Source organism: Scomber scombrus, chromosome 1, assembly GCF_963691925.1.
Source record: "Scomber scombrus chromosome 1, fScoSco1.1, whole genome shotgun sequence".
Lineage (NCBI taxonomy): Eukaryota > Metazoa > Chordata > Actinopteri > Scombriformes > Scombridae > Scomber > Scomber scombrus.
In genome coordinates, this window is record NC_084970.1 from 8,219,323 (window position 1) to 8,238,041 (window position 18,719).

The 18,719-nt window shown below is 39.5% G+C and overlaps 1 protein-coding gene across 5 annotated transcripts in view; it reads left to right on the plus strand.

Annotated features, from left to right (window-relative positions):
• The window catches only part of ntrk3b (neurotrophic tyrosine kinase, receptor, type 3b), a 180,625-nt gene extending 164,500 nt beyond the window's left edge, over positions 1 to 16,125 (plus strand). For 4 of the 5 annotated variants that reach the window (XM_062441110.1, XM_062441082.1, XM_062441075.1 and 1 more), the window contains 2 exons: positions 13,072 to 13,230; positions 15,940 to 16,125. In XM_062441110.1, coding sequence (XP_062297094.1) covers positions 13,072 to 13,230; positions 15,940 to 16,125 — 345 coding nt within the window. Of the gene's footprint in view, positions 1 to 5,493; positions 5,500 to 13,071; positions 13,231 to 15,939 lie in introns of all 5 variants that reach the window. The other variant, XM_062441058.1, reaches the window with a different exon arrangement.
• The last annotated feature ends 2,594 nt before the right edge of the window (positions 16,126 to 18,719 follow it).

Consider the following 18,719-nt stretch of genomic DNA (forward strand, 5'->3'; position numbering starts at 1 on the left):
TGCTGCTCTGAAGCCAAACTGAAGCTCATACAATAATTATGTCTGACTAAATACTACTCTACCTACTCCAACACAGGACGTTCAAACACCTTAGACATGGTTATTCAAATTGATACTGGCCTGTAATTCCCAATATCTAATTTTACTATTCTTCTAAAATAGGAGAACAACACTAACTCTTTTTCAGTTCACATGGGAATTTAAAAACATAATTTAATAGATACTTTTAAGATATGAGTAAACTATAAATTGCACTGGCACTATGCCTCAGAGCAGATAGAAGGTAATGGAGATACACACACGTCTTTACCCTTTCAGATGAAACAAAAATGATCTCAAATACATTAGGAACAACATTTTTGTCTCGTTAAAAGAAAACACAAATGATAGGCCATATCTCCCTGAACCACATGGTAATTTAGCAACCAGACTAGCAGCGATAGTTGTAAATAAAAAATCACCTAGCAACCTTCCATTTATCAAAACACATTTTATCCTCAATGACTTCCAGTATTGCCAACATTATCCGAAATTGCCAGATTTTGCTTTGTAGCCTACTCTCCATCATTTTCTGGGCTGATGTGAATTTTCAGCAGTAGCATCAACATAAAAGTAGGACTCTGATTTCTATGTCTTATATCTGGCTTGATTTCTAAAATGAATATATTTATCATAATCAGTAGGCAATTTTTACTTATGAAACTTTCTAAAATATAAATCTTGTTGTCTAATAAGATCTAAAATATCTGTAGTCATCCAATTCACTCTTCTCCATTTAATTTTAGTCTCATTAAAAGCTCTTTAAAAAGACTACAAGCCTTATCAACATCCTTGCTATTGAAAACATCAGCCCAATCACTCTCAGAAAGTCTGTGTTTAAACCCTTATTGATCATTGTGCATTGTGGATTGTGGGTCATTGTGATGCCAAGTAAAACGGCAAACTATTGTGAATGGAAACAATGGTGATTACTGGATCATTAAGGTGTCTAGAAAAGTGAATTCCACTTACAAAGAGTTATGGTCTGCTCTGCTCAACATACATTAGCTGCTGTAATCATATTTGAAACTTTTTACAACAGCAACAGATTTCCTCTGAGGAAAGTTCTCCACAGGATTCCTAAACTATCAGTGTGTCATGATGGAGAAAGCCCTGTGGTAAAGTGGATAAAGGTAGTAAAGGTAGTATTGTAACAACCTCTAACATGCCCACCTATAATGTATGACAATTAATTATTTTTGATCCCTCTCCATATCCAAGTGAGCCATGGCCTCGCAGTGCACATCTGGAAAATACCAAAGGTGTGCTGGGCGCGCCTCTGATGTGCTTGGCATTATTAGGTTCATGAAAATACGGCCCGTAATCACCTTTTTTGACCCCATAAAGAATCTCCAAAGATGTTTCACCTCTTACAAAAAGTCTTGGAGACATGTTCAGATTTGGGCAGCAGTCCAGTCAATATTTTTGCTTTGTTCTCCTTCCGTACATGTGTGTCTAATTACTTGAAGTATTTTCCACTAGATGTTTTAAGCATCATGCGGTATATTAATATAAGTCATGCCCATAAAACTTGTCGAAATTGGAAAAAATGTTGAGCTGCACAGTGACAATCAATTTAACTGTGGGGGTACTGGGCAGCTCCCATTTAGCAGAGCAGGGAGAGCACATGGGTATTTCTTATAATTGTACAGGTCTGGCCGGCCGCCACGCTGACCAGAACCCTCAACAGGCCAATATCTTTTTAAAGCCCAAAATAATACCAAATATCTATTTTATCAACCTCTGTTTCGTTGCCTGGGAAACTCACAGTGTAGCTCCTTTTAAGAAAAAGTGAGCATTAAGTTTTGAATCTAGCTTTAAATGTACAGTATAGGCTACAGTGTGTCAGTTAATAAATGCTGCAGCAACTCAAGACCAAGAAAACTCACATTTGTTTATTCCCCAGTTGTTGGAAAAGTGAAGGGAGTGAACTCCAAAGTTAGCAACAATGGGTTAGCCTTACCTGACAGCACTAAACAGAGAAACAGGCTGCTGAATCCCCCCCCGCCGGACACCGCTGCCACCGCCACCACCCAAAACCAAGTAAAGGATAAAGTGTTTCCTTGTTTTGGCCCAATGAACAGTTCATCTAATTGTCGCTAAAGGCCAAGTCACAGCCGATTTAGCAGGCACATACTGTTCTACTAGAAGATTAAATGGTTCGGTTGATCGTTCTTGTCTGAACAATTATAAGCCTAATATATAAGTGCTGTGAGTTAACAGACGGTCAGACAAAGAGAAGCACTGCAAGAGACCTAACAGGGAAATACGTGCTGGGGATGCAGTATTTTTTATTCTATTCACATTTGTGTCTATATACTTGTGATTGTCTGTGAGAGAAAGAGTCAAATACACCATGTTAATAAGTGAGTGTCAGGGTGAAAGTGGTTGGAAGTACTCACCCACCAAGAAAGGAGCCCAATCCCAGAGTGCAGTGCTCCGCACAGGCAATATTCATAAGCAGGAAGCCAGTGAGGGATCATGTCCTTGACACAATACTAGAGACGTTTTCTGGTTGGTCAGAGTGTCTGTGCAGATTGAAGCGGACCAAGAGATGATAAGTAGAACCTTGGAGCAAATTATTGTGAGCAAGTGGTGACTCCATGTGTAACCCTGCACACAGTAACGCTGGAGTAAGCAGTGAAAAGTGAAAAGAGGAAGTGCCCAATCCAAACTGGAAGAAAAGGGGAAAATGAAGGAAGATACAGAGTAAAAACATGTGAAAAATAACTTTAGTTGCCTGTGTGTGTGTGCATGTGTGTGTGTGTACCCAACATTAAAAAATGAGTACCAATGATTACAGGTTACTAAGTATGCATGAAGGGAAGAATGAAAAGAATGAATCGCTGTTGCTACAGTGTACTGTATTAGCCAGAGGTGTGCCAGGCTTAAGGGAACTTTTTCAGTCAAATGTTGGTTTCTTCTATCAAACTCAGGGGTGAATTTATTGAGGAAATTTCAAGCAGTTGAATAATTTATTGAATAATTTACAGAGTCAGCACACACATACACACACACACACAATCACTGCAGTAAGAAGGGAAAGTATTCTTGCAAATCAGTGTGTTGGATTAGGCAAAAACCAGAGAAATGGTTTGTAAGAAAAAAGACCTGTGTCAGTTTAAATTCAGGGTGGTGTGTGTATATGTGTGTGTGCGGCATGCTTTGTGTAAAGCTGCACAGTGATGTTAGGTGTGTTGTGATAGCATCACTGCCCGCCTACACAGAGGAATATTGACAGAGCCCAGAGATAAGGAGCTCCTAACAGTATTGGACACTTTCCCTGTGTTGAGTGATTATAAATAGCAGCGTCGTGCCAAGAACACAATCCTCCCATCGCTGACTAGTCGTATTGACGCTTGTTGCCCTCTGGGACTCCCTAGACATTTGCAGCAGGAGAGAACAACTTCAAGAGGGAGATGAATATTGTCCCAAATCAGACCCATCTGTCATATCCTTCTGCTCTTCCAACACCAAATACGTTTTTGTGTTGTTTCAAAAGAGACAACAGCCAAACCTGCACAGACTGACAGCAGTACAGGTGCCTGCTATATAGATGTTTTATAGCACTGCCTTACAGTATATCAGGTAATGTTTTCTTGAGTTCAGAGAGTGAGGCGCTGAATAATGCATGTTTACGTAGGTATAAATGACAGTGAGTGCTCTGAAAGTACTTATGAATAAAAGGTGCAAAAAGTAAGACTCTGTGGAATATAGGTTTTTACCAGAGATGTATTAAGGACAGCATCTAGAGGACAGATGGAGAAGCTCGTGCAGGGTCTCAGTCAACCTGCAGAACTTGTCAAATATCATTATTATATGTATTATTTTCTCACAGTGTAATGACAGGTTTCTTTGAATTGCATATCACCATTAATACAGAATGGAGTCACTAGTACAATATGTATTGCGGTGAATTTGATGTCTCTTGACAGCTAATTTCCCTTTGTCATTGTTCTTATGATGCATGCAATTGTACATTATTCATCGGCGATGTCAAATCAGAATCCAAGAAAGCTGCCGCCTGGTTTGTTGCAGTAATTATTTGTGTTTTTGTAATTTGCGTTATAGTTCCAGAAAGCAACATGAGACACTGGTTCAACACAAGGAGAGAAATGGCTTCAAATCAGCTCATTACAGCCAAATTATGAACAGTGACATAGGTTCTTGTCAGACGATAAGATGTAGATGCTCATATTCTCTTCTTTTTTTGCTGGAGAATATTTAAAGAATTCCTCAGACTTTCCTCCAGAGGCTTGCTTGCAGCTTGAGTGTTTTTCATTTTGGCCAAGTTTTCTTCTTCATTTCTATGTGTAACACTGGCTGAATGTAAAGCAGGACGGTGTTGAATAAAAACCCATACGTGTCCACTTCACCTCAGTTGGGTAAAAGAAGGCAACAATAATTACAGTCTTATTAATAGTAAACTTAAACATATGGGTGGAAAATAGAAATGGTTTTCAAGCCAGAATATACATTTTTGAACCAATGATTAATGACTATCAAACAGTGTAAGAGTGTATCTAATGACTCAGTTTCAAGGACTTGGTGTTCTTTGTGCCAGGAAGCCTCTGCTTACCTGAGCTGCTTTGCTTTGAAGAAAAATGGTCCCCAGGTTTCTACTGTTTCAAGGATCAAACAGATGCTCCTCTGCTGCATTATTTATCAAGCACAAGCTCCTCAAAACTGTATGCAGCTTTGTGCTAATGAGTACACAGGCCATATTTATTACTGTTGCATGAAGGGATGAAAAAGTCTGTTTTGCCTCTCCCCTTGGGCCTTGTTTTTTTTTTCTCTCTCCCAGCACTGCTGTCTTACATGATCATTCTCTTATGGAGTCATAAATCTTAAGGAATAACGGTTATGCTACCATTGACATCGGAAAGTTTGTGGCTCTAGATGGACCATAAAAAACGGGTTTCCGCTATCTTTAAAGGAGAAGTTCCCAGTTTTTTAAGTCTGTCATTCACATGGAGGATGTCCAACAGCAGCTGGGCAGGTTCAAACCCAATAAGGCCCCAAAGCCTGATGGCATCCCAGCTACGGTGCTCAATTTCTGTGCATGGAGCTCTCCCCCATCCTCTACTACTCTATCTTCTGGGAATACTACAGGACAGCATCAATACCCACCCTCTGGAAAACATCCACCAATCCAACACAATAGCCATGAAATGCCTGGGAAAACTGGTACTGTGCACCACCCTACCTGCTGTCAGACTGGACCAATATCAGTCTGCCTACGGGGCCCATTCCCTCCTCCAACATCTGGAATCACCTGGCAACTTTGGTTTATCAACTTCAGCTCCGCCTTCAACATAATTCATACCCAATCATATTCACATCCTTCCACTCTTCATCCACTTGGTTTACAACTTCCTCAGCAACAGACCTCAGGCTGTAAAGATAGGCACAATAACATCATCACCCATCATCACCAACACCTGAACCCCTCAGGGTTGTGTCCTCAGTCTCTTCTTTTACACCCTCTACAAACCCTCTACAAACGACTGCATCAGCCCTTCACCCATCACATTAATACAAATACTGTGATGACACTGCTATATTGGGACTACTCAATGGCAGTTACTCCATCACACCCTATCAGCACTCCATTCTGTATTTCACACAATGGTGCACTGACAACTACATCCAACTGAATGTGGACAAAACAAAAGAACTGGTCTTTAACACATCAAACACACCCCACACTAGACTGAACCCCACCTCCATCCACAGCGAGATAGTAAAACAGGTTGAATTTTTTTAACCTTTAGACAGAGCCAGCGTGCTTATTCCCCTTTTTTCCGATCTTTATTGCTAAGCTAAGCTACCCGGCTTAGAGAAGTATTGATCATCTCATTCAACTTTCAGAAAGAAAGCCAATAAGCATACAGTATTTTCCAAAATGTAAAACTATAACCCTGACTATTACCCCTGATTTAACGTGTGTAGAGGGATGTCCTGTGCATGCTGGACATAATTTAAAGCATCAGTGTGGTGTTCTGCCAATAATTTCCTTTACAAAGTCAAAAGCGACACTGAGGAGCTACCTATTTACACATTGCATTACGCAAGTCAATCTGGAGAGCTAGGTGCTGAAAATGTGAATGTAAAATTGCATGATAGCAATTGTGTTGTGTGTGTGTGTTTGAGTGTGTTTTAAAAACCTTCAGAAACTTTCACCACCCACCAGCATGCAGCGGACGGACTAGATACCACTTTATCTCCACTTGGCAGCAGCGCAGCAGGTAGAAACCTAATGGGCATCATAGCCTCTAAAAGTGAACTTGTGTTCGCTGCTGTTTGAGCTGGGGGAGCAGAGATAGCAGTGTGGTTAAAGCAGGGAAAGAGAGTGTCTAGATGGTTATCAGGGCCCTTTAAGATGTCTGGGGCCCTCCCAGGGCTCCCTGCAGGCCGCGGAGCGCCCATCGAAGAGCCCAACTGGGCCAGTAATCTTTCCCTCTGCCATGCTGCTGTGCTCTCCACGCCGTTAATCCAATCACTCCCCTGCCACGGTGGGACAGGCAGAGAACTAATCCAGTTTACAGAGCAACAAAAAAAGCCCCAGACTCATTCCTCACTCCCCGCAGAGCATTGCCAGCTTCCCGATGTGACATTGAGTGAGAAAGATGAGGATAATTACGGGGGCAATTATTTTATTTTTATTATGTGTTCAGCTTTTTTTTCCCCTTTTCCCCCCATGTTCCAAGCTAATTACCATGGCCTTGTCACGAAAACCCAAGGTGATAGCATGCAATCATTTGGGAAGCAGAGAGTCAGCCAGTTTTAATGCCCCTCGCCACGGCAGCGGCTGGATCATTAGTATGCATCTGATGAGGTTTAGCCTTGCGTGCAATGGGCAGGGTGGACCTCAGATAAGTCATTTAGACTAACAGGAACTTAATTAATTTCGTTTAATCTTTATAAAGCTCCACAGGGGGACAGATTGGTATACAGCCCCTCGCCAACTCCTTCACCTCACTTTCAGCCCACCTAGCTTGGCTCAGCACAGAGGTTTTACACAAAGGAGGCGACTGGTCTCAGCATCAATATTGGCTTAATGTTGTGTACAATACCAAAATGTGTCATGTCTAATGAGACCAGGTGGGGTATGAGTCAGTGTTCATTTGGCCATTAGCTGGCTGTGGAACCCTGGCAAATGAGGTTGAGGGTGAACGAGAGGGAGAACTCCTACTGCCAACTGTCCTCTCTGCCACGAAATCTACACTGGGGACCGATGTGTACGTTATGGATCAAGGTGTGCATAAAGGGCGCCACTCCTTATTGTAACAGAATTTATGTTTACCCTAACCTGACGTGGAAACACATATCATAATGCAAAAAATACCTACATAAAAAAAGATTGTGAGATTGTAGTTGTTAATGCAAGTGCTTCAATGCCAATGTTTCCTTTTTCAGTTCAGGTTTTGTTTTCAATGCCACATTTTTATTTTTGATGCCAAATTTTACCATCACTGTTCTGGCACTGTATGAAATTTGGAGGAAAGATTTAGATCATGAATGACTGAGTGATGGGGTGTTTTTGAACATTTTCACAATTTAATCATAGATCGAGTACATGGAGAGTGAAACATTTTGAAAAATCTTATTAAGCATTGTGCAGCTTTGGCAGTATCCACTCTGTGCTTTCTAGTTGTTTTAAATGGCTACATGGGTATTTCTTCATTCAACCATATATGTTTAAGAAACATCCAGAAACATCTTTTAAAAACTAACTCAGTTTGTATGTTTTACCTGATTGTAGTCCCACCTGATTGTGATTTGAGTCAAATCCATACAGTATTATTCATGCCAGTATTTCATAGGTAAGTGGTTGCCTGCTGCTCTGCACTCTGTGTGTTAAAACATTTGATCAGATTGACTGTGATAGTATCTTCCAAGTTAGTGTTTTGGGATTAAACCTTGATTTGCATTTGCCCACATAACGTGCTTTATTTTACTCGGTGCAGTTGGTTAATTTTAGAATGCACTAATAGTTTTTATTTATGTAGGTTTGTTATTAGTATTTGCTGCTGATGCCTGCAGGCCTAAGCAGTAATGCAACATCTGTTTGGTAATCATGAAGCTGCTCTTAACAGCGTACAATGTTTAATATATCCAAACACTTGGTTGTTATTGCGATAACTTATATTGTCACCTCAATGAGGCCATTGAAACCCTTTTGAATGTCCTTTGTTGTCCCATTAAAAATTTAGATTAGAAACGCATCTCTCTCTTTATCTCTCTGCTGTGCGGCAGTGCTGTAAATGTAGCGAGGAGTTAAATCAGACACTGCGACATATAACTGACTGAACAAGCTGATCTTTGCTCATTCGTTTCTGTTGTGGTTAAGTATCTTGCCAGTAGACAATGACTACTAATGTTGGTGCTGCCTGATATGTGATAGCAGACGAAACAACACTGTGAGGTGAAACAACACTGTGTGTTATCATGGTATAACTGCTCTAGTCTATTAGCTGCCTCTCTTAACAGTTCCAATGACAAGCATCTAGCTGACAACGCCATTACAGCCCTCTACCCACTCCTTTTCAAACCAACGCTTCTCCTTAATAGCCTAGCCACCAGTGTGTGTGCAAGGCTTGTATAGAGGATGTGTGCACTCTGATGACGATCAACCAGTAGGCGAAAAGTTGACTTAAAAGGGGGGCGGGGGGGAAGGGGTGCAAAAGGAAAACAACACAGAAAGAAATACATGAATGAATAAATGCATTTAAAAATTAATGAATTAAATGGAAGAAAATGGAGAAATGTATACAAAGGTAACTAAATACAGAAGCAACTTAAAACAGAACTATCAATTTAAGTCACATTTTATCTTTAATGCCTACAAGTCAAGTCGAGGTAAGCCTGGGCCAGTCCTAACTATAAGCTTTATGTAAAAGGAAAGTTTTAAGATGACTCTTAAATGTAGAGAGGGTGCTTCCCCCCCAGTCCAAAAGTGGAAGATGGTTCCACAAGAGTAGATCCAGATAGCTGATGGCTCTGCCTCCCATTTTACTTTTGGAGACTTTAGGAACCACAAGTAAGCCTGCATGCTGGTAGTGCAGGGTTCTAGTGGAGTAATGGGATACTATGAGCTCTTTAAGATATGATGGTGCCTGACCATTAATGGGTTTGTTGGTGAGGAGATGGATTTTAAATTGTATTCTGGTTTTCACAGGGAGCCAATGTAGAGGACTTAAAATGGGAGAAATATGATCCCCTTTTCTATTTGTTTTTTTTAGTAAACATGCAGCTGCATTCTGCTTTTCTACATTTATTTTTAATGTTATGCATTTAATGGCATTAATTTATTTATTGAGTCATGTATTTATTTCTATATATATTTTTGATTTTGGCAGTTTCAGTCCTCCATAATCAACATCAACAGTTTGGATTGTCTTTCTGGTTGGCGGTGGATTATACGTGTTTAGGCTGGGAGCCACATACTGAGCTGGCAGGAAGGGGTTAGAAAAATCAGGAGGTGAAGGATGTTTATGTCTTTCAGATTCAGCTAATACCTCAGATGCCTTTTGGCAAGTTACAGACGCAGGATTGTGACTGGAGGATCATGACATAAAAGTGTTTTTCCTAAACTTTACAGCTCCACACTGAGATGCAGTTGAACAGATTACTTAACCCCTGGTGGGATTAATAGAAAAATGTGGTTGTTTTCTCTGTCTCTGAGGTGTAAATGTATTAATGTAAAGCAGGATGGAGCTGAAAAATAAGTGTGTGCTCAGTAAAACCCTCTCCGGACCTTTTGTATAAATGTGAAAGAAAATGATTTTAAGGAGTAAAAAGATTCAACATAACCTTAAATTTTGTCAAAGTCTGTCATAATAAATAACATACATTTTTTAAGACTAAGTAAACTTTTTTAGCTCCTCATTCAAAGACGGGAAAGAGTTAAAGACTGACTACAGACTTGTTCAGTTTGACTTCTTTTAGTGAGGGGAGTAGTGGAAGTGAAATGATGCCCTCCATTTGCTGTGCTGAAGAACCAGCAAGACCAAATGTTGGAGAGTCTGGAAGTTAATGGAGTGTGATTTTGATTCAGAGTCAGCATATAGCTGTTGTTGCAGAAAACTCTTTCTATAATGGTCTTGTTGACCTCCAGGCCATGGGTACAAATATCGATTCATGTTAAATGTGAGGAGGGCACACAGCATCTTGGTATCACTGAGCAGTAAACACTGAACACTGCACAGTACCAGTTATTGACTCATTCAAGACACTCAAAACAACAGTTATGCTGAGGAGCATAGTGCAGATCCAATTTATAGAGGACACAAAATGCCATGAGGTTGTTCGATGCAAGATGCAAGATAAGAGGGTTCCTTGAAGAACTTTCATTTAGTAGGAGTCCTAGCAAGGACTATAAACTATTTATAAGGCATTTCTTCAAGGCACCATTTTGGGTTGTCCGAGTTTTACAGTAACACCAACACCTAAAAGTTTTTTAAAGCTGGTTCTTATAAGAGTGACTATAGATTAACTCCTGCAGCCTTCAGTAGTTGCAGCAGCTGTTTACAACTTCAAACTTAGCCAAGTTATAATGTAAGTGGTTACTACAGGAAGAGTTATGCAGAGTTATATAAAAATGAGTTGCTTCATAAAAAAAAGTTCATTACATCGTGAGTTGTTTTTACTATAAATTTGCCCCCCTCTATCTGCTGGGTATAACATGTCATGTAGCTATCTGAACTTACTTACAAATCTAACTTTAGCTCGCTAATTGCATGTGCAACCTATTGACACTGAAGACTAAAGCAGCCAATATGGAATATGGTCAACAGACGTGACCTGATAGTTGATCAAAATGCTTATTAATGATGCAAACTGAGAAGATTTTTATATTCCATTACTCAAAAAATAATAATAACCTCATGCAACACATACTTCTTCATGTACGCATATATAAATTAAACAAAAAACCCAACAAATACAAAGTATTTATTGCAGTTAAATTTAAGTTGGTATTTGGCTTCCCGAAACTCCTGTGTTACTTATCATAATACTACAGTGACTTTTTATTTACATAGTTGATTACTTTTGATTTACGTGTTCCTAAAGTCTTAACATCTCAAGTCTTAATCAGATCCAAACTGATTTAATAAATCACTAGTTTGAAAGTAGTTAAGAAGAACGTCACACACTTAGCATGGATTTACCAAATGCTGGTGAAACCCAATCCTGGACATGAGAGAAGGTCACACATGAAAGAGAAGTAAAGGCCGCGGCCTCATACTCAGCAAGTAAATTTGATGAAGTGTACAAACTAGAGGGCATTCTGAATAAATGCCCAGGAAGGAAAAGCCTTTTGGCAGACTGACAAAACTCATGTTTCTTTAAAACATCCAGAAGATTCATCTGCTGGTTCAAGCTGACACGCAGAGTTCGTGTTTGACTTTCAAAGGAAATGTGCAATGAGCGCGCTACAGAACTAGGAGGTAATTAGTAAGACTTGAGTTGATATTTTAAATGTTTTATTTTTTCTCCACTACTTTAAATGCCACGCAGCACTCACAGCTGAAGGCACACAGATGTTGGAGCTGGTAAATGGAGTTGGGAGAAGAGCTTATTATGATAAAATGAATCTGATTGTCTTGTAACCCAGAGGTGCAGTGAGGAGGATCCATGCGAGGGTGAGTGCAACTACAAGCTAAGAGGTTGGATGATTTCAGGGCTTGTGTGTTTGTGTATTTAATTTTGTTTTATCCTTAACTACAGAAAATGAGCTCAGAAGGATGGTTGTGATGATGGATGGATGATGGTTTCTGATAAGCTGTGGGAGTGTTTCCACTGACTGAAAGATAAAAAAGAAAAAAACTCAAAGGAGTTTCTAAAATTCAACTTGTTATTATCTTGACAAAAATGTCAAGATAACAACAGCAGAGGCCAAAAACTTAACCAGATAAGAAAAAGTAAATGACATGAAAACCCACCAAGGGAGGAAGAAAGCATCAGAGCTACAAACTCCAAATGAGTCAAGACTTTCTTGTTGTGATGATTTTAATCGGTTGTACTATTGAATGCATCTCTTAGAGGTAAAAATAAAAGCTCAGCCGTAGGTCAGCGTGTAGTAACAACTGTAATGACTCCTCCACCCACAGGCTTCACAGCATGTTATTTATATCGTCTGTCAATTGTGTGCTTTGACTCCCGCTATGAGCCCCACAATAATCTCTGTAATTAATATTGTTCCAGGCTTCTGAGTTGAAACTTGCAATACTTTGCCGCTCTTTCCCACATCAGTCTTGTCCAGCTCATCACCGCCATGATTAAAACACGACCACTGACATGAATGGGAAATAGATTTTATAACCGTGCCTGCTAATGGAAGCTGAGAGCAAGGATGATTAATGGATGATTGTTTAATCGATTAATATCCAGCCTCAAAGGATTTACTGCAAGGGAGACTTTATTTCATGTTCTGCTGGTTTGAAGACATTAAACAGCTCACGTAGCTGCCTCAAATGTTAGCCTGCTTCATGCAAACCTTCTCATGAATGCGGCAGGTTTTACGTGTTGATTTGAGCAAATGAGAACAGAATTTAAACATTTACATGTACACCAAGGGGACTTTACCATGAGGATCTATAAACATGCATTATTCCATTGGATGAAATGGATTTACTTTAAAACTGATTCAAACTCATTCAATACCAGCTTTGACACTCTGCTTTACGCCGATACTTCCAGAGAAAGGGATTGCTTTTTCCTTTCTTTTTTTATCAAGAACAAAGGGGCAGTTTAATGTCATAACCTAAAGAATTTCACATCATGCAATTCAGCTCATATAGAGCAGTTGTAGATAAGTCAGCATTTTCCTGTATTGCATCAGTGTCAACATCCAGCGGTACAGTAGACATTCATGAGATGTTAAACCCATCGTATCGGTTACATGCGAGGACAGTTAATCCCCCTGACGCCTCGGAGTTGCGTTGATGACGGAATTTTCTAATCTGTGTTTGTAGCCACATTTTCCTATTTGCATTAAAGATCTCCTCTCTTTTCTTTTCTCCTCAGGTTGGAGGACATACAATGCTACCTATTCGCTGGATGCCCCCGGAGAGCATCATGTACAGGAAGTTCTCCACGGAAAGCGACGTCTGGAGCTTTGGAGTCATCTTGTGGGAGATCTTCACCTATGGGAAGCAGCCCTGGTTTCAGCTGGGTAACAATGAGGTACAAAGAGCTTTAGGGATTAAAGTTAAACCTCCACACAATACATACAGTATAACCATATTACAGTAGAGGCTGTACTGCAAGCTTTAATGCACATAGTTGAAAATCATAGCCCTGGGTTATGCAGAGGTAAACACTGAAGTCTCCTATACATGAAATGAACATCTCATGGGTCGTGCGAGTGAGGATATTTATTGCAAAACATAAAAACAGTATATTTAATTGATCACGTTATTTTTAAAAAGGGAGAGGCACAAGCGGAAAGGAATTGAATAGATTGGCCTTCCTTTACAAAGCACCCTGGAGACTACAGAAACACTCTGCTTAGTTTCACCTGGAGTGAAAGCACGAGCTGTCTAACAGCAGATTAAAATAAACATTGCCATTTTGGATCTTAATCTACTAGCTCATGTTGTTTCTCCTTTTTTCTCTGAGACTCGCGCTTCTGTGGCCCAACGAGTTGATAAATTGATGCCGCTTCGCCACCAGACAAGATGCCGCATTACATAACACCCATGATTGGTTTGTTTTATCATTAGAGGCTCTGGTTTGAATCAATAAAATTCAATTAGGGTTACTCTTGTAAAGCAGGCATATTGAGAAAATTAAATTGACCTAAAAGAATAACCTGGCATGTGGCATGCATTGCACTTATAAGTATTTCAATTGGAACATCAATATGTTCTTGGTCTTCACACAAATGGAAATTTCCACATTTCTATGTATCGTGGAGGGGAGGGGGGTTGAAACACTCAACTGATTAGACTACATCGCCAAGACTTTATGACAACATAATGAGATGACCATAGTTTAAAATCACAGCCGCAAGATTAGTTTCTTTCATGTAACTTTGTCTCGAGGTGGTGCTAGATTCGAATGCTTGTACTTGTTATCCACTTATTCAGATTCTATTAACACAATGATACATCATGGTTACAGTTGTAAATGGGTATCAGTGGCAATAATAAACAATAACCTGGTGAGGAAGTATATTAAACATATACATATATATAGTGCAGCTACAAATACATGGAGTCTGGGCTTTGAATCAGAGACAAAAACAATATGGACATACAGCTTCAGTTAGAAAAAGCTGATAAAAATATTTGGTTAGACAATGAGGGATGAAATCATTGTATCACTGTTAAAGCTACTTAAGATATGCTGTATGTTGACATGTTGCCATTACAAAACCTCAAGAATGCCCCTTTTCTATATAATGCTGACCCTCCTGTCTGGGCCTCTTTGTAGCAGCTCATCTTCATACAGCCTGTTACATATTAGATTTTAATGGGGTCACAAGAAAGAACATTTATGTATTTAACACAAAAAATGATGTCTTTCTAATACACAGTAATGAGGTCTGTGAGAGACAGTAAGTAAACCAGTGTCAACAAAACACAAGGCTTAACCTCAACCCTCAAACTACTGATTTGGCATGTTTTAACTTGATGATTGATTGAAAAATGTCAGGAAACTTGATTATAATATTTAAAAATGGTAAGGACATAATAGGGAGTGAAGGAAACTGAACTGCCACCATAGGTAACAGGACCATCAGGTTATAAATTAGCTAGATTATTTGTCTTTCCTGATTTCTCACAGGATGACATGAATGTTTTGCCACATCAGTTTTGTCGGATGCTGTCGTCATGACGTCTGCAGCTTTTACTGTTGGCTTTGTTTGTGATCTGGGAACTGATGCAAAGAGGATCCATATTTCTTTGCATCAATGGTTCCTCCACCCTCTCAGTCTCAGGGTAGCCTGTCTGTCAGGCCTCTTATGCTTTGGTGGCAAGATATGACATACACAACAAAAGGAGAGAGAGGGAGTGCTTTACTTAGGTAAACAGATGCAACAGATGAAACAATAGGACAGGATTTCCCGACAGGTTTGTTCAAATATTTTGTATTGTTTTAGATTTTCACTGCTATTGACACTCTTGAATATAAAACCACAGTAAAATCCTGTTTATTTAAACATAGATTAGTTTGGTCGTACCTTCTTTCCAGAAAATTAAGCTTCAGATGGCAGTAGATTATCTAATGCTTTGTTCTGGCACCGTGTTGTCGTGCTGATGGCTTGCGAGAGCATGAAATTGCATGATGCCATAATATGTCTTATGTGGAGAGTTTATATTCTTCCTCTTCAGCTGTGTTGGTAATTATTCTGCGCCTTTAAAACAAATTAAAAATGCAGAAAAAACACATATTTCAGCTTAAGTGTGACAAAATGTGCAAAAAATGTATGTTGTGACAATGTTAAAAGGGAAAAAAAGGAAAACACACTTTTACAGTGATTACACAAAAATAAGCCCCAATTCTCTTAAACTACAGTAGCTTAGAATTGACACAAATAATAAAGTCAAATTGTCACAACAGCAATTAGTAAAATGGCTAATTAGAGAACAAGTCCAATAATGAAAGGATCAATCACCCTTATTAGCAACATCACAAACATCCACTCCCACATATACTCTGTATTATTGTTATTTATGTGCTGTGGGACAGCAAAAAATATTGCTTTCCGTTAATATTGCACAAATTTAAGACTGAATGCATTCTGTTTATTTTCTTTCATCTCAGTTTCATTAGCTCAAACCTCAAAGGACAGTATGCTCAGTGTCACCAGTTTCTCATTATGAACAAACAAAAGCAATCAGTGTGAGAAAATCGTCTGTCTCACTCCGCTGCCCCTCTCCTCTGCAGGTTATTGAGTGCATAACCCAGGGTCGGGTTCTGGAGAGGCCTCGGATTTGTCCTAAGGAAGTGTACGACATCATGCTCGGCTGCTGGCAGAGGGAACCGCAACAGCGACTGAACATTAAGGACATGCAGAAGGTCCTGTTCGCCATGGGAAAAGCCACGCCAGTCTACCTGGACATCCTGGGCTAGCATCGGTTCCGGGATGGCCCGTTCCTCGCCAGACAGACAGATCGACAGAGACATACAGACAGACAGACCCACACGAATCCAGGAATAAACCAAACCAACCTGCTCCACTGTCGAAAAAACACCTACAAAGTTTGGGAAGGACTTAAGTGCCTGCAACACTTTTGGATATAGTGGATAAAACATATTCAAAAAAACACGCACTTTTACATTTTGTTTACTTGCGTATAAGATGTACAGGTTTGAAAAAGACTTCTTTTTTTTTCCTCGAAAACTGCAAAAATACACAAAAATGGAGACAAAAATGGGAGTGATGTGGACTGGCAATAGGAAAATGGCCACAGTTTGATTATATTAATGGAGAGAACACATCAGAGTTAAAATCTATCCTGGGTTTGGTTTTATGAATATATATAGAAATATTACATATATTTTATATTTATTTCTTTTGTCAAGGTATTGAAGGGCCTGCCATGTGTGTTGCTAAGGGCTCGGCCCTGTCCGAAGACGTCACCAACAAACTATTGGCAGGGACTTGACGATGGAAGCCTTACTTGCAGTCTGATCGGCTGGCACTGAGCTCTAATGGGAACTTCCGTGGATTAACACTGGATGGTGGAAACAAAGGAGTGCTCTGTAGAGGACCTACCCAATCAGACAACTGACAAATCTATTTTAATTTAAAAAATATTGTACATATTGTAAAATTCTACGTGTCAAAATTATGTTAACTTATTTTTTCTGATGTTATTTTGGTTCCTTTTCTGACTGTGATCTGGGTATAAAGCTATGGTATTTGTTTTCATCTTTATCTAGAGGAGATTTCTCTTGGGAATTATCTGTGTCAGTGCTGGTAAATTGTCTATGTGCTGAAGGTGAATGGCAGTGAATACGGTGAGAAACGCCCTGCTGACACTGAATCACAAAGACTCTTTAGAGAACGGTTCGGATCCATGGTTCAACGCGACACTTTCCAAAGAGGTGATGAAACCTCGTGTCCACTTTCTAGTTCATTTGCTCTTCACGGCGAGAATAATACCTACACAGACAGATAATATCTTACACCGCACCCCTCAAAACACACATACATACACACACGCTTTGAGATACTGTTCTGTCATGTTCAGGCTTTTTGGTGTAAAACTGCTTTTCCACTCTAAAGAAAACATTTTTATAACAGAGTATAAATCATCATTTTTAAGTCACGTACAGTCTAAGAAAATCTGTAAGTTAAAGGAACACGTCGACATTTTGGGAAATACACTTTGCTTTCTTGCTGAGACTTAGCTGAGGAGTCTGATACAGTAAATACGAATCTACAGCTAGGATTAGCTTAGATTACCTAAAAGACATGAAACAGAGGGAAACAGCTAGTCTGGCTCTTCCAGAGGTAACAACATCAGCATATATTCCCCATACATTCCCCATAAGTACCTAAATTACATTGACGTAAGTGGTAGCATTGTAACGATGGTACATTTTCACGAGAGGTTTTTTTGTATGCTCAAAAAGTAATCACAATGGCTTCAACATCTAATAGCAAGAGCTCAAGTGGATGCCAATTTGTCCAGGAATATGGAAAGTAAACCCCAGGGACATGTTTAAGATTGATGAATGAAATGTTCAATGAGAGATTACAATGAGTGGAACAGAGGCCGGCTCCAACGTGACGTCAGGCTTTTAGCTCTTTGTATCTCATTTCTTTAATCTGTACACAAATTGAAGTGTAGAATTTTCCCCTCCTTTTGTTTTGTCATCCCCATGAGGCTGCCAGCTAAGAACAAGGTCCCATACTGTGACCCTTGTAATAATGTAACTTGTCATGTTATTGTTATATTATGTAGCGTGTTAATTAGCGAGCTTCAGAGGTGCTGGTAGACACATTTTGTTACCTTTGAACACAAGCAGGCTAGCTGTTTCTCTTTGTTTCCAGGCTTTATGCTAGGCTAAGCTAATCAGCTGCTGGCTGTAGCTTCATACTGAACAGACGGAGATGAGAGTGCATCAATCTTCTATCCTTCATCATCTAAACATCTGCAAGATTTCCAAGAATGTCAAACTATCGCTTTAAAGAATTAACTTCACACCCCATGAAAAGAAACACAATGGCTTCCTCCTTCACATCTCATTTAGAAGAAGAGAATAAAAACACTTCTTTTTTTAAATTACTCTGATTTATTTTTCATCAACTGTACATGACTCACAGTCACTCTCTCTTCCTCGCACTCGTGGCCTTTGCATGTTTAGCAATGATGAGGTTTAACACCCGTCTATCGCTCTGATAAAAAACCTCCTCTGCCTCGACCAGAGAGGAGCCACTAAAGCAGGTAGATTGTGTTAATTTATGGACGGTGCATCAAAAATAATCACTGAAGTGGATCAGCTAATTGTGTTGTATTATGTGTTCCATATTTTGGATAATTATTGAATGAACTGGAAAACAAGAGGAGTTTTGTTTCAAAATGTGATTTAAAAAATCAACGACAAGTAACCCCAAAAAGAGCAAAAAGAGAGAAAATAAAAAATAAAAACCAAATGATATTTCTTTGAAAACATAGGTCATTACAAGTGCTCAGTTGACAAAATGAGCTCATTTT